This window comes from Scomber japonicus, chromosome 22, assembly GCF_027409825.1.
Source record: "Scomber japonicus isolate fScoJap1 chromosome 22, fScoJap1.pri, whole genome shotgun sequence".
NCBI classification, from domain to species: domain Eukaryota; kingdom Metazoa; phylum Chordata; class Actinopteri; order Scombriformes; family Scombridae; genus Scomber; species Scomber japonicus.
Window position 1 is genome coordinate 14,841,858 of NC_070599.1, and position 17,546 is coordinate 14,859,403.

Sequence of the window (17,546 nt, forward strand, 5' to 3'; positions counted from 1 at the left end):
AGTAATATTGAATACACGGCTCTGATTGGACAGCGGTAGACAATGATCACGCCCCTGCTCCGCCCCGAACGATTCTGATTGGCTGAGATGGGCGGGGCGAGCTACACGGGTTCTGAACAGTCACGTTGTTGAGTGTCTGGTCTTGAGCTCAGTCCGAAACACAGAGGAACATGAGAGGGCGTTGACGGCGCGCACACTCCATGTACCCTGCTTGGCTTGACCATAATACCCGTAATAGCATCGCAATGATCTCTGTTGTTTGTGTTGTGGAGTAATACACTTCTATTTACTAAGAGGCCAAATTCTACCATCCAAATATAGACTGTTATAATCATAATAATGATACTAATAAGCTTTATTTGTATATAATTTCACTACAATCTCACTCCCAAATCTCAAATCTCTCCTCACCTTTTCAATCAACTTTTAATGTTGGATGTTTTTATATTTTGTTTCTTTTTCTCTGCATTGCTTTTATTGATTGTTTTTATCCTCAATTTATTATGTAGGTTTTAAACAAACAAAAATAAAAGACAATGAATACATTAATGTAATAAAAGAACAATAATAAAAGCATAGTTGGAAAGAACAACATTCCAACAAAGCAAATGCCATACCACCCTCTCTGTCTCAAGCATTGTTCTGGGGACCGAAAGCAACAGCAGTTCAGCAGATCTGGAAGAGTGTAAGAGGTGAGAAGGTCAGTAATAGGCCTATAGGATGGGGCAAGACCATTCAGTGATTTAAAAAACAAGCAGTACAATTTTAAGATCAATAAGAACACCACAGATAACAATTGCAATGATGCAAGTACAGGGGATGATGTGGTCATTTTTACGGGTTCTTTTGTACAAGTTGGAGACGGTTGATCGATTTCTGCGGCAGTCTGGCAAACAATGAGTTGCAGTTATCTAGATGGCTGGAGACAAAAGAATGAATAAAAGTTTGAGCATCAATGAATGAAAAAATGTTCTGACTTTGGCAATGTTACAGATTTGACAGGTAGCATTTAGGTATGATGTTCTTCAAACATTTCTATATGGAACACTTACCTTGCAAAATGATATGGTGAGGTCATTGTGCACAAACAACATTTTTTGAGAAATTATTTATGAATTTAGTCTGTGCTTGCAATTTCAAGTTGTAAAAAATGATGAGTGGTGCACAAAGTAACACAGGGCTGTTCCTGCTGCGCGTTTGCTTCAAATTTATGGTAACAGCAAGATCTAGGCATGCACATTTCAACGTGCTCTCAAAGCGGTGACGTCATTTGTTCTCCTTGCCCTCAAAGGCACGTGGCAGACGGGGTGGTTGGTGAGTGGCTGTAAACACAGCAGATCTAGGGCAAGGCAGAGGCACATGCCAGTGCGCGCTTAACCATTACTATAATACTGGACTTTAGTGTTTATCATGAGTGTATATATTAATGCATAATGCACATTAAATATCATTAAAAATCTACATTAGAGGTGTTTATGTATGTTGGGAAATGTTCATATGCAGCATTGTATTGGTTGAGCAGCCATCTGGCCAAAACTCTGGTCCATGTGATTGGCTGCAGCTACTAACAGGTACTTGTCCACTGGTGCAGACATTCAGAACAGTTTATGTGCTGTCATGTTTACCTTTCAGTTTATGCACCATTTTTGGAGTAGGTGATATTTTAAACCCTTCAATGATACTGGCATATGATATCAGGCAAAATTGTTGTGCATATTTATTTGTGCATCCAAATAGTTTGAACAGAGGATGACACGTGAAAAACTAAAGCTTATTCAAAAATCCTGCATTGACAATTGCACCAGTGATATGCTACGTACAAACAAGTTACCTATAAAATGTAGAATCACATTCCTCATCCAATTTTAGTGACAATTAAGTTATGTAGGATGCATACATGTCATGCTATGCTCATGCATTTGTGCACACTACAAACAGTGTACTGTGAATCAGCCACAGCCACTAGAAGAATGGGATATTCAAACTGAAGCTACATGAATGTGTCCAGCAGAGGGCAGCATTGCATAAAATGGGGTTCCCAGGAGGGGAAACACTGACATGCAGAACTGGAGTAAAATAAGTGTGTGTAATCACAACTGAAGCATCTATTAGACCGACAACAACATGCTGAACTAGCTCTTACTGAGCTAGTTCAGCATGCAGTTACAACTTACATACTGGGCAGTATGTAAATTGCTTATTCAAGTATTTTTTTAATCTCTATTTTGCTGCTTTTTGTGCAATGGGAAAAAGAACCATTGCTGACATTATGACTTAATAGGTAAATCAGAGGTGTAACTAATAACATTAATGATAAGTTTGTTCTTTAACAGTAAGACAGTGGCACATGTTAATATTGCTGATGTTAGTGTCATTTATTGCACTTGTGCTTTTCCCACGTTTTATTAGCTATAATATTTAAATAGATACTGTATGGAGGATATTTCACACCAAGATAGCAGGGTTGTATAATAATGTATTTGGTACTTATATTGATACTTTTAATCAGGTTTACAGTTGATCTGTTAATTGAAAGCTAAAACCAGCAAGGTAATGCAAGTTTTTTTTTTTTAAATTGGTAGCTATAGTTTTATTTGAGTTTCACCTTACTGCCTGTGCTCGACCTTACTGTGGGTAAGTATGTATGCCTAGATGCCTTTTTTGTTGTAAGGCAAAGACAAAAGTGTGCATTTCCTTCACTGAAAATCTTCTTCACCTGGATCCACCACCAGCTCTCTTGACAGAATGATTTGGCTGTGCAGCTTCTCAAGGTTGAAGGAGCAAGGGAATCTGAATCTGTTCAGCTGGAGGAGCACACTATTGACAGGAAAGAGATAGAGGAAGAAGAGACGGCAAGGAAGACAGCAGACAGGAAATGGAGTGGAAGAAACCGATTAGCCTGACATATTACTCACTTTGGCTCAAGAATGACCACCGCTGTGATGACTCCTCTGCAGCACACTCGCACTAATACTCCAACTGGCTTTTCAACAGCAGGGAACAAATGTGAGAGGCATGTTTTAGTTTAAATCATTTCATGGATGAAATAAAAAAAACACACAAGCACATCCATTTTTGTTGGTTTGTACAGTGTTTAGTATTTACTTTACAGGGTAAATAACCAGATGTGACTCTTACTTTCAGATACTCCTGCAGAGACTTCGGCCTTCTGGCACCAGGTACAACAAGAGGATGATCTAATCCTCCTCCGTCATGCGTTACATACAACATCTGCAGAGTAAAGGGAAAATTTGACTGAAAACACAGCTACAGATTTTCTGACAGTGTACCCTAATGAAAAGATATACCACAACTAGAGAGCTTCAAAGCATTTTGTCTGTGACTTGCTGTGTATTCGTACCCATTGTAACTACTGAAAGGCAATGAGAGGGCAGGTGTAACTGATGCCCTTATCAACCTACTGATCAAAGGCCTCAGCATGTTGAGCACACACCCGATGAACTTGTGGGCACCCTGCACAAACACAGAGAAATATGAAGAAGAAAGATGGATATTTAAAAAAGAAAAAAGGTAACATCTGTGTGGTACAATGCAGTGTAATTTACAAAAAGTGCATTCATTATTTGACTGGAATCTATACGCTATATTCTTAGTTGCACCAAGCAACAGTTTATTTAAGAGCAACAAGAACACTCAAGAGTACAGACTCTCTAACTGAATTGATGACAAACTTTTTCTTCATAAGTACAGTTTATTCAACACAATTTTACTGAAAAAAAATCTGTGGCCATCTTTGTTTAATTGAAGGAAACGGGTTAAACGTGTACTTTATTGTCCATCTGTGGATTTTATTTTGAATAATCAATGCAGAAGTCTCAAGAGTCACAACAAAAATGATCAATACGCAAAACCTGCGGCAATTTCATATAAGCCTGAGCTACTGAAAGCCGCCTTTTATTTAAACAACAGCTTACGAAGACGGAAGTATACTACGGGACTGTTGCTCAAACGACGGTTTGTCATTCTCCACATATTTTTTTCCCACCCGCATTCCCTGAAAACCCGCCCTCCTTTTCCTCTGATAGGCTAGTCCTCGTCGCCGTCGTTTACCTGATTGGTTAGATATATACACATGTTAAGAATATCAGGATCAGAGCCAATCAGAGGCAGAGTAGGGGCGGGTCTTCGCACAATACGGCTGGGTAACAAAAAAAAAAGAAAAAAAAGCTCGCTGCTCTCGGTTGGATGGAGGGGAGTACCCCTTTAATGACAGGGCGTATCCACTGTTTGGGAATCAGGAAACAACGTTAAAGTTTGCGATGAAAAGTCCCTCCTTTTGCTTATTATCGTGACCACAGCTGGCAAGCGACCACAGCGCCCAACGGTCGCCTGTCACTACTCCTCTACCAGCCCGCCGGCTCGCTGCTGTCCTGCCCACCAATGGCCAATTCAACCATCGTAACCCGTAAGTTTCCGAGCTTCTATTAAGAAAAAAGGTGCAGCACAAGTCAGTGCGGTTGACAGTTTCACATGTACTCTTCACCCTTATCAGGAAATGATGTGCTGCCCATGTGAAGTTTGAGTCTAGGTTAAGTTAGAGAGTGAACCGTGGGGATACATACTACTGTCCACGTATGACAAAGATAGCATGTAGCTTTTAAAAATAAAGGAGAAAAAAAAGATAGTTAGCATTTATTTAAAGGCTGAAACATAGAATACAACTGTCAGTCTGCTTTGAAATACTGTCAAATACAATATACCTCACCTTTTACGTTAACCACTCTCACTCTCCAGCTGAGTGTAGCAGTTACAGAAATGTTTTCCATTAGTGTCTTTCCGTAGAAATAAGGGACGTCAGCCAACCTTGGTTAATTTATTATGGTGCATTTAAAGTCGACATTAATTGTTGTCTCAATGGGGTACAGCACTTGTACACTTTATCAGCTTGTTACTCAAGGTCTGAGGTTGTTTTATGTGAGGAATAGTCCATTAACAGTGTTGTAAACCTAATTGGATAACTAACCACAGAGCTAAAAGTGCACTTTTCGCATGATCCCAGTTAGTGTCATTTTCTTTATTAAACATTAAACCAGATCCAGACCTAATCTAAAAAACCTCATGACTTTGTTCAGAGGACGGACATTAACCTTCATGCTCATGTCTCAAATTAAATTAACATCACAGTCTGTAAGATGATGCCAGTGAGGTTCAGTGATTTTCATTGAACCGCTAGCCAAAGTATACTTAATTACATTGCAGTATAGGAAGTAACCATAGTGTTTAAGAAGGTACATTGTGAAGATCTATATGTCTGTCTAAAGTACATTTGTGAATTGTATCAAGTATGTTATAAGCTGTAGAGTAAATGATGTCTTCACAATGTCTGGAAAAAGTGTATATTTGAGTGTGTTTGAGTTGTTAGTAATCAGTCTTTTATTGAGTTTTCTGGATGAATATCTCCATGAATGCTTTAAACAACCTGTTGAAGCCCTAACGAGTATTTATGTGTCAAAGAAAAGCACTGTGGGGTGTCTCTGCATCAAGAAATACTCAATCAAGTGTTCTCCATTTAGTTCTCTTGCCAATGTGCCCTGATTTTTGGCTTTCTTCATACTGGGCCTGTTTCCATTTTTCCATGGAGAGTCCTCAGGAGTGTGTAGCCTGGAAAAGGCCAAGGCTCAGTCCTCATGCTCACAAAATTAGTTCGTACATCGATGCAGGGTGTCTGTGTAGTTTTCACTTCTTCATGCAATGCTCTAGCACACAGACTGTGGACACACTTCTATTTGACACTCACAAGGGGTCCCAAGATGAATGTAAATAAGTCTATTTATATACAGCGACTTTCACAGCCGACAGTCACAAAGTGCTTCACATTCAAAATAAATAAAATCAACTACAGTCATATAAAATCGAGATGAATAAAAGTGAAAGAGTTCAGATAAAATATACAAAGGAAACAAACATAGGTGTCAAGTTAAAACAGGAAATACTACAAATTACATAAATGCTTGTCTGAACAGATGCTTTTTAAATCCACAGTATCCAAGGGCCTCTGGCTTACTGGGAGACTATCATGCCATGAGATCATTTAAGAGATAAGAAAATAAATGAATGATGTCTAATCTTTGCTTCTTTTTTTCTTTGTGGAAATCTGATTACCTTACCCTCTGTGGGACAGTTATTTTTTTTCAAATGACACAATATCTGAGGCACAAGGCCTGTGGGTCACAAAGCAAATGTTAGGAACCACTGGTCTGGGTGGAATATAAAAGAGCTATAGTACATGGTTCATATGGATAATACAATCAGAGGAAGTCAAATATTTTTTTCAGTTTGTTAAATGATTCAGAATGAACAAACTAGTCTAGTAGCATTGTGTTGGATTGCATTTAAAGGGTACATATCATGCTCATTTACAGGTCTATATATTTTGAGGCTCTACTGGAATATAGAGCTCCTCCTTATTTATCTTATATGTGTTCTTTATGCAGCTCCTCAGTTCAGCATCTCTGAAACAAGCTGTTTTAGCTCTCTAAGGACCCTCTCCCAATGAGCCCACTCTGTTTTGATTGGTTAGCTTCTGGCAGCTGTTTCTCACAAACTTTGTTCTGGAGGCTACGTAAACAAACAGTAGTAGTCGGATTTCACTTCTTTTTCTTGTTCTTTATTCAAAATGGAAACTTCTTCAACACATCTGTACATGTTTGAACTTGCATCTGATCTAAAATATGTGGAGCCTGACCTATTCTGAATTTTTGGGGCCAATAACGATATCAAGGAGTATAAAAATTCCGATATTGATATATGGGCATAAACACAAATTTTTTACTATAATCCCTCAAATGTGGTTATCAAACACTAAAGATAAAGGTAATGGAGGGATGATTTTACACTGACACAGTAAACATCACCGGGAATTTAATAATCATAAATAACTAAATAAAAAAAGAACAAAACGGACACATGTATGTATGTATATAGTAATGAATTAAGAATAAGGGTCACATTTATATAAAATGCTGTCTATATAACTCGAGGAAAAATATCATTGCCTATCATCAGACAACATGTGTACCGATACTGATATATATCTGTGAAAGGCAAATATTGGATGATAATATCAACTGACTGATATATTGGTCGACTATCAAACAATCTGATGTCATTTGAATGGGCGAGTAAATGTAACATTGCAAACAAAGTGCTTAGAGCCCTGGCTTTTTTGACTTGTACAGATAAATTCACCTCAAAAATTTGAACTTTGGCCATGTTTAATATAGACATCAGACGTTATAAGAATATATTAATAACAGAAAATCACTATAGGCATCATATCTCATCTTTAAAGAAGTATACTGGGTGAAGATGAGCAGTTTAATGCCATCAGGGGAATATGGGAGTCGGGGATAACTGCAACCATTTCCTTATTTATCTATCACATACTTGTAGTTTCAGAAAGGAATTTGACCTGTTGGCTGGTGGTGTTGGAATTTGGATGTTCACAACATTTTTTTCCAGAAAGATATTTTGCACTTGGACTAAACAGATCCAAAACCAACAAGTATGATCAGTAAAGTAAGAAAGATAGAAATAAAGAAAGACAGTAAGTGAGGAAGTAAGTCTTAGATATGCATTCCTAGCTGCACATGATTTACTGAATGTGAGAAGATGGATCATCCAGAAACAGCTGTGGGGCATTTTTTATAAAGCCAATAATATTTAGTGCACAGTTATTGTGATACGCATTCTTATAGAACAGGAAGTGGAGGTTATTGCTAGATTGCAACAAGAGTGCGTGGACACTTTCCGAACAATTTCAACTTCCTTTCGCTCTGTCTTTCCTACGGCGAGACAATAATGCAGTTACTGGTCAGTAAGTATCAACTGACAGGGTATAGCTGAGAGGTCAGAAACTTTCTAATTGCCTGTTTTCAATGATTTCTTCTTGGATTGGTGTTATTGTAGTCTAAGTTTGGACTCATAAAGTATCTTGAAACAGAAATTAGTATTGGAAAATAGTATTCAGAGGGTTTGACATGCTTCCTGATGTCATGAGGTTTTTGTGCTGATATCAGCAGCGGAGGAATGTTAACATCCTCTTTTTTCTTGGAACATGCCCTTTGGAAGTGTTTTTGTCTTTTTGGACCGATTCCATTGCTAAATACAGATCAATCTGAGTGACACAAAGAATAGAGATAAGATGATAAATATTCCAGTGCACAATAGCAGTGTCAAGGAGAAGAGGTGGACAAGGGATAAGAGGAGGGGGGGGGGGCACTAAATTGTCTGACAACTCATGTTTTTGAGGTTTATTTTGATCAGGCATTTCTGAGCACAAATATCGCCCCTTGAAATTGACTTTCACATCATTTTTTTTAACATAGGCCGATGCCGCAAAGCTTCAGGCAGACAGAAACGCTCCTGGTAGTAAATCTTCATAAAAGTGCAGGAAATTAAAGTCAGAACAGTAATGCTGACCTATTCAACCTGCACTCAGCTCCAAAGTCTGTTTCAATTGAACGATTTGACACTGTAGACAGAAATACTTTTGAAGTGGAATAGCTTTTTATACAGAGAAAAAGGTATTGGCTGTTTGACTTTATCATAATTTGAAGGGCTTGTGCAGTTTTGACATGGTTGAAGTGTTTAGGTGGATTTGAGATGTAGCTGCTGTAATACTCCACACAGCTGCTGCTCAATGTAAGGATCTATTTTTTTCTTTGTAGGGATGTGTTTCCTAGTAAGTATGTTTCTCGGTATTTGTTTGATTTTCCTGAATCTATGCAACCCAAATACTTTTTTATCACATGTTCTCACGCCCAGAGTTTTATATTCGGGTACAGATTTGGAAATCCACACAGTTTCTTTGTTCTTGAGTTCAGTTTTAATGGAGCTTCACATCTAAGCTTTAATACTGATATCAAAATCCAATTACAAAACTGTCCTTTTTTTCAATAGCGTACTTTAACAAATATTTGACATTTCTCATTAAACTTTCTTGTTGCTCATTTAACCAGACAAGCCAAACCTCTCAAACACATCAGTCTTTAAAAAAAAAAAATTAAGACTCAAATCTGGAAATATGTGATGAAAGAATACATGTCCAAAACAGTTTTGAACATTAATAAATCACATCTAAGCCTTAATACTTGTATCAAAATCCAATTCCTGTTTTTCGATGTCGTACTTTAACAAATATTTGATGAACATTTCACCTTAAACTTTCTTATTGTTCATTAAAAAAACGAGCCAAACCTCTCAAACACATCAGTCTTTAAAACTGTATTGTCAAGAAGGAATAAACTAAAATGACAAAGTTACGGTTGAAATCTGGAAGTATGTGATCAAAACAATACATATCCAAAACAATATTTAACTAGTAAATTATCAAAATTACCAATCAAAAACATCAAATATTCTGCCGGTTGGACCAAACAAGCATTTGTAGATGTTGCTCTGGGATATTGTTATGTGTGCTTTTTTTTTTTTTTTTGGCATCTTTTCCAGTTTTGAGACCCCCAACCATATATCCTTACAAGCCTGTGGTACAATTCCCAATCAAGGCTTCCCCAAACCCAACAAGGCATGAATGAGAAAAGGGCCTACATTTCACTTTTCCTATAGAGACATACAGTATTACATGCAGCATCACTGTAGAGTTTAAATCTACACCTTTTTTGTAAATCAGTACATTATTTAAAGATCCCATCCTGACATGAATTAAGACATAAAATACTCTGCTTTAAAAAGTAATGCAAAACCAACCTGCCTTTCACTTCCTTTATGGATTCATACAACATTACATGCAGCGTTACTGTAGAGTATTAATCCACAGCTGTTTTGTAAATCAGTTAATTATTAGTAAAAAAGTATAATTATCTTGTGAAAATCCTTAAAATGACATAAAATAATAGTCCTGCTCCCTCATTAAAAATCTAGACTCTATAGATATGCAAATATTGTTTCATTAAAAACTTTAATTGTCTCCTACTTCACTGTAACGTCCATGCTCAGTGTTTGAGCACTGGAGGCTTCAAGTTTCCACTTCACCCCCTTTTATAAGTTTCATACTGGACCGGGATTGGCTCCCAAACTGGTTGTGATGTCACAAATCCTGCTCGTAGGCCCGCCCCTTCAAATCAGATTTTCAATGAGGTCAAAAAAACTTTCCACTCTCATTAGATGAATGTGAAACCGCCTTCTAATGTCACATACGTCACTCTGCACAATGAAGCCCAAACATCCAAGTGTAGGAACAAGATGAAAAACATATTTTTGAGTGGAGGGGGGACTTTAACCATTACTTGTCCCCTTTCTCTTTCTGAGGACCTCCATCATGACACCAGCTGTGGTTTCTATGAGATTTATGACGCAAGTTTAAATCCTCTTCAAGCACATGCCAGGTGCTGGTTTCCAGTCTTTCTTTTTAATACTTTGATTACAATCCTTTAATTGGGCCACGATTAGTTGTGAGTCATTCACAGAATCACTTCCTCAATGCATCCTGTCGTCGGAGGCATGGGACTGTGCCAGGACAGCTTACTAGCGTGGTCGTCACTAGCGTCATCTCTAGATATAAGCACATGGACACGCAGCGGTCACAGGACGGTCACTGAACAGACAATGGTCTTTATCAGTGTGCGCAGTCTGATGCATCAGGGAACTGGGACAATGGAAGAGCACACATGCCTATATGCACCAGGAGGCTCGTGGTTAGGTACGCAGATATGCACATTTAAACGCCACAGTGCTGTGATTAATTTCCAAACGTCATGAGGTTTCGATTTCATTTGGCAGTGATTGAGATGCTGTCCAAGCTGTTACTTCCTATGTCAGTCAGTCTCTGTCTTTTGGCCTCTCTCTGTTTCTCTGTCTATCTCTCTCCCTCTCTCTCTCTCTCTCTCTCTCTCTCTCTCTCTCTCTCTCTCTCTCTCTCTCTCTCTCTCTCTCTCTCTCTCACTTTTTTGAACAGGAAAATAGACAAAGGCCCGTTTGTGAGTGGTACTGGAATGCCTCATGTGGTGCACCAACAGCAAGAGCTAGGGGAGCTTTCGCCTATAGCTGACCACAGGTCACAGGCTACCATTTGACCCACGACCCGATCAGTATCAAGACATTTAGTCTAATATGTGAGACGTGATATAAGATCCTTCAGTCACGTTAATTGAAAGTCTGCGACAGAAATATGGGTTACAGTAACAGTTCCAGCCTCTCAAATGTTTTTAATCTACAATAAAACACTTGTTAAAATGTGGAAATTTCCCAATAAAACTTTTAAGTGCCTTTAAATCATCTGAATTCAAACAGACTGAAGCTACAAACTCTCCATGTGTCATTATACACTGACAGTATTTACAGCAAGTGAAACAGCAATTCCTCTTGTTCACAAAAATATCTTTGCTATCTTTTTACCTCAAAGTTGAAGCTACGTTGTCTGATTTCAGAAAAACTCTGCTGCCATGATTAGTAGTCAACTATTTTGGCAATAGATTAATAGTTTTTCTGATTCCAGCTTCTCTAATATGAACATTTTCTAGTTTCTTTATTGTTCTGTGATAGTAACCTGAATGTCTTTGGGTTAGGTAGAGCACGAACGAACCGATATTGGCCTATCACAGATATATCGTATCAGTGTTTATGTCATCTGATATGTTCTGACATTTTATTTATATATAATCTGTTTTCCTAATTCAAGTTTAATATATATTAATTATAACATATTCCCTGTGAAGTTCATTCATGTCACAAATATTTGGTAACCTCATTTGAAAAAAAAAAAGATATCAGAATTTTTTACTTCCTAAAATCAGTATTGGCATCGGCCCCAAAAATCCAGTATCGGTCGGGCCCCAGTTAGACAGTTTAGGTTTGCTATGGGAAACAGTGGTTTTATAGAACAACTAATTGATTAATCAAGAAAATAATCAACAGATTAATTGAGGGATAGTTGTAGCCCTATATCTACAATACTAAATGAAATACTTTTGTAATTGTAAATCAAGCAATTCAAAGATGTTACTTTGGGTTGTTGCGATGGGCATTTTCACAAATTTAACGATTAACTGATTCATCAAGAGAATAACTGAAAGTAACTGTTAGTGTCAGTAGTAAAGCTGTGTCTTAAAGTTGTTGAGTTGACAATATGCTGGACTCAGGATCCTCTCCAAACACCCCTCCCAAGAGTCTTAATGGGTCCCTGATGGGTCTAAAGTCCGCTGTGTGATTGGAGTAGGAGAACACAAGACAGGGTGGTAAAGTTTATGGTATTTGTGCATCACTTATATAGAAAACAAATACCAACCCTGCTAGACACTCCCATAGTATTGTACTGCCCAGCCTTACTCTGTGTATCTCACGTGTTCTGTCTTCCTGCCTCTTGAACCAAATGGGCCCTCAGAGCTATGAATGGAGGCGACAGCTTGCACAAGACTGAGCAGTCCAAGGGTAGAGACAGCAGCAGATCCAGTTGGTCCAGGAAGGGAAACATGAAAGCTCTGTCATGCTGCAGCTGATTGCATTTAAATCCCCTCAGCTGCCTTGACCAGGCCTCATGTGAACCCTCAGACTCACAGCAGCAGATATCAAGTTGCCATGAAGGGCGTAGTAATGACAAAGTGTTATTTTTGTTGTCTATGTGTTGTGTAACCTGAGTTTTTCTCAATGAAGTATCACATTATTAAACTGTAGCGGTTTTCAAAGTATTACTCTGTGTCTTTTGGTAAATCTCTTTCCTCTGTTTCCCTCTCTGTCCTCCAGCGGATCAGACTGTCACGACTGGAAAAGGCGAAGGCGGATCAGGAGGGGTGAACCCAGACTACACTGCCTTTGTGATTGTGCCAGTTTTTTTCCTCCTGGGTCTGCTGGGGGTGTTGATCTGCCACATACTGAAGAGGAAGGGTTATCGGTGCACCACTGAGGCCGAGGATGAGAGCGAGAAGGAGTGCGAAGAAGTGGAGCAGGATCTTGAGCTGGGCGGAGGTAAGGAGAGGAGGAGGGGAGTGGAGGCAAATTTAAACACGTTGAGGTGTTGAAATGATTGCGACAGTGCTTACGAGGAAATTTGTCACTCTCTGTGACAGATTTTATTTCCTGTCTCGTCCATTTATCTAAATGATACTTCTACAGAAGTGACGTAACTGATACTACTCTGATAAGCTTGTATGTAGTCATTGTTTTCATGGTATCTGTTATCTATATGTAGACTGAGATAACTGCTCAAACAGGCTCATATCAATACAAGAGAAATTAGTTTGATAGTAAAGAAAATGTAAACTAGTAGGATACCTGCATTTTCAGACATCATGGGGCAACATGTTAATGTGTTTTCATGATTTTTATTTTTTTGCAAAAAGAAAGATTTATATAAAAATTAACTATCTTTTTTTTCCTTTCATGACTTTCTTATTAAAGATAAGGCTTTTCCTTCCTACGCCTTTGTCAAATCAGATAAGTTCATACAGACCGTGAAACTTTGAACTAAGCACCTTCTTTATGTGGCTTTTACCACTTCTTTTTACACATGACTAATTCAATTGATTAAATCATTAAAATGCAAATTGTAAGAGCCACTTAGGCACATATTGGTATTTAGTAAAGTATTACTAAAGATGGTGCAGGTGATTTGCAGCAGATTTGCAGGTGAGTTTGCTTTCAAGTGCTGGAATACTGAACATTTTATATAATTTTTTTACATTTTTTTTATTGCAACAGTTTTAATGTGCGTGGGATTAAAAAAATGTGGTACAAAGATGTAGAAAAAGTCAAGATTGAAACAAGCTTTAGACCATGTGTAATGTGTTTAACTTGTGGACATGAGATAGCGGGTAATGGTTAATGGACTGCATGTTTATAGCACTATTCTAGTCTTCTGAACACTCAAAGCACTTACCAATACATGTCAATATTCACTTACTCACACACACACACATTAATATGTTGATGGCTGAGGCTGCTCGTCAACATCTAATCTAACGCACATTCACACATACACTCGAACAGGACACATTGACTTGCGGACAATAGGAGCTGGAGATCAAGTAGATCAAGTATCTTGTGCCACTCTACCGCCTTTCATTTTCATTTCAGGTTTTCCCTGCTTCCTGTGGACTTGTGAGTCAGGTTTTCACAATAAAACTTGATTAAATTCAGTGGAACATAAGTCAAAACTAAATATGTTTTAGTAGGTTTAGATGATTCTGCTTCACTTTTTCTCCAATAATAATAATCCACATTAGCACATACAGTATTCCAACTGTTGTCTCCCGCTTTGCTTCACATGAATTGAAAATTTCCATTCGGGTAAAACATTAACTAATATTGAATATTGAGCCACATGATGCTGTTGCGTTACAGCCAGTGGAAAAATAAATGCAGAAGCGGTGATTTTCTTCTAGCTTTGGATTCCACATTAGTCACTTGTGTGCGTAGGGTTTTTTCTATTTTTCCTGTCATGCACATGTGATGGCGAGATTCAAGATTCAAGGTCAAGCCGTCACGCAGTACAGTCACAAGATGCTCTCACCTGCCCTGTATTACTTTCAGGCTTGTCCAACATTCCTAAATCTAATGAGGAGGTGTGTGCCAGTAGCTGCACTGTAGGTGGGGACAGATGATGATAACAATAAACCTGATGTGAATGGCTCCTTTCTTTTGCCCAAGGCCAATCCTGTTTTCAGCTTCTTTATGCTGAAAACAGGACTAGAAATGGTTAATAACCAACATAGGAGAGATTATTTAAAGATTAGACAATCACTGATGGAGGAATGTCAGAAGATTTAACTGTAAAATCAAGAAAATAAGCTGAAAGTGGTGATATTGACATCACATATCTTTGCCATATTCCTGTATTGTTAATAAGTGCTCTGTCTTTTTAAGAAGTGGAGGCCAATAGAAACCAGGAAGACATTTGGCATCGATATTTCGCATGTTCTGACTCATCTAGGGGAGTGTTGTGTGTGTGTGAGGAGCATCAATAAAACAAATCTGCACAGAGCTTGTTATGATTTCCTTCAGCTGTTCATTTACAGATGTAGATAAGGCTCAGTTATGAACATTGTGTGTTGTATAGTTTAGAGTTTTTAGTTATAGCTGAGTTTTTATAGTTGAGACTGAACTCCACAGTGTAGGAAAATACACCCAGTTTACTCCACTTTTTGCCACTTTTTGTCTCGCACCATACGTGTCACTACAAGACAAGGAGAGTGAGGAGAGTGGGGGAGAGGTTAGCGCTCTCTCTCCTCTGTCTCTCCTCTATCTTTAGTAACTCGTGTGTGTAGACGTGAAACTTTTGGCACTGGCTGTTCGTGCTGTGTTATGTCACAGGCGTGAGAAATGTTATGGAAAGAATGAACTTCTTGCACTCAACTGCTAAGACTGACCAGAATCTGTGCTGACTGCCTGCCTTTCTCACTTCTCTGCTATCATACACCAGACCCCAACTTCCAGTTTTTCCTTCTACTGTATCACTTCTCCGCTATTTCCAAGGCTGACCATATTCCTGCATTGGATCCTGTTATTAATTACCACATATGTTAAGCAGAGACATTTAAAGTATTCTCCTATTGGAAAAGGAGAGGAGACAGTTTCTCGCTGCCTAAAGCTAAAGCTACAATAGTCATACGTCCTTTAGGGCTTTCCCCTGCTGCCTCTTTCTTTGTGTACGTGTGCCTTTTTCTCAAAGAGCCCAACCCTCTCTCTCTCTTTCTCTCTGTCTGTCTGTCTCTCTCTGTCTCTCTGTCTCTCTGTCTGTCTGTCTGTCTGTCTGTCTCTCTGTCTGTCTGTCTGTCTCTCTCTCTCTCTCTGTCTCTGTCTGTCTGTCTCTCTCTGTCTCTCTGTCTGTCTGACTGTCTGTCTGTCTGTCTCTCTGTCTGTCTGTCTCTCTCTCTCTCTCTCTCTCTGTCTCTCTGTCTGTCTGTCTCTCTCTCTCTCTCTCTCTCTCTCTCTCTCTCTCTCTCTCTCTCTCTCTCTCTCTCTCTCTTATATGACAAAAGGAGTAGGGGAAAAACAAACCATTGCTTCTGTGTTCTGACCGCCTGCCTTTCATTCAGGCAATGCAGACCTCTGAGGTTTCACCATGATCAGGTTTCCACTTTGTGTGTGTGGCTTTCTCTCTCACCTTCTCACCCTTCCCCACTGCTTGTCAATTTTACAAGTTATAAACAGCAGCCTTTATATTGAACAGGCCTGTGAGACGTCACTGTTTTTATAAGCAGTTATGGGAAAAACAGAGGATTACATTTAAATGGCTGAAAAAGTATTATAGACTCCATATTTACTACATAGTACACTACATTTACCCTGCACCATTTTAATTGAATGTACGAATGCTGAGTATGTAAATAAATCCACTCTATAATCCTGCCCTAACAATCCCACAATTCAGCGCTCCATATTTTAAAGACGGGAAAACTACTGTCACACGGCTCTGCAGCTTGATGGTGATGACACAAAACGACGCTAATTAGCTAGCATCCGAAACCTTGATTTACTGCTTAGTGAAGTATTTAGTTTCTGTTATGTAGGGAGTAGTGTATGAGTGAATATGGGAGGGATTTTGGATGCAGCCATTATGTTTATCAAAGTGGGGAAAGGAAGTAATCAACAGGAAACTCAAGGAAGGTCTCACAGGGGTGTTTTCCATTTCTGTTTGGTCCCACAGTGTTGAAGGAAGAGAGGCAGCTTGTGATAAATGGGGCTCGTTGTGTTTCAGAGCCTACAGTGATGTCTTCAGTTTCCTTGTTTTGTCTGACTAACAGTGTTAGTCAAAGATGTTAAGAGATTAAATGTATTATCAAATATGACAATGTAACACCATCATTGATTTTCAGCATATACAGTAGGGCTGCAACTAACAATTATTTGATTAATCTGTCAATTATTTTCTTGATTAATCGATTTGGTCCATAAAATATCAGAAAACAGTGAAATCATTTCAACCACTGTTTCCTAAATCCCTAGATGATGTCCATAGATGTCTTGTATTGAATGTTTGATCTGATGTTGGCGTTACCTGAAAAGTAATGAGATCATATATTCTTTTTTTCTTTTCTTTTTTTAATCACAATATTAATATTATGTCACTGACATGCCAAAATCAGGTTCCATGTAAAAGAGAGACAATGTAACCATGTATGGGTTTGCATTGAACCTCATTGCTTGCATTGCTGCTCCAGCTAAACAGCAAAACCTAAGGGAGTCATATCTTCAAGCTATAATATAAACAAGCGCTCTTACAGTAAATGAAGATTTATGAGGATCATGTTTAGCTTTTATGATGTCAACAGGCTCTGACTGTTGGGGCCCTGAGGCAAGCGCCTGGAGAGTGTTAGCTGGCAAAATCCTTTTCTTTATGAATATATTCACACACAGGCTTGTTTTGACTCTACTTGCCTATCATGTTGAAGGTCATTACATAATGTAATTTGTAATGGAAATATTTATGTGTGTGCTTCTTCTTGTTTTTCCAGATCTGAATGACACCTTCAGTGACAACAATGACACAGTTGGACAGATTGTTCACTACATCATGAAGAATGAAGGTATGTACAGAATGTGACATATCAAACGAGCACTTATTATTATTA

At 38.5% G+C, this 17,546-nt stretch overlaps 1 protein-coding gene across 1 annotated transcript in view; it reads left to right on the forward strand.

The window, feature by feature from the left end:
• rell1 (RELT like 1) overlaps positions 1-17,546 on the forward strand; it is a 39,954-nt gene that overhangs the window by 7,249 nt on the left and 15,159 nt on the right. The window contains exons 4-6 of the mRNA XM_053343095.1: positions 4,320-4,426; positions 12,721-12,942; positions 17,430-17,501. Coding sequence (XP_053199070.1) covers positions 4,320-4,426; positions 12,721-12,942; positions 17,430-17,501 — 401 coding nt within the window. The remainder of the gene's footprint in view (positions 1-4,319; positions 4,427-12,720; positions 12,943-17,429; positions 17,502-17,546) is intronic.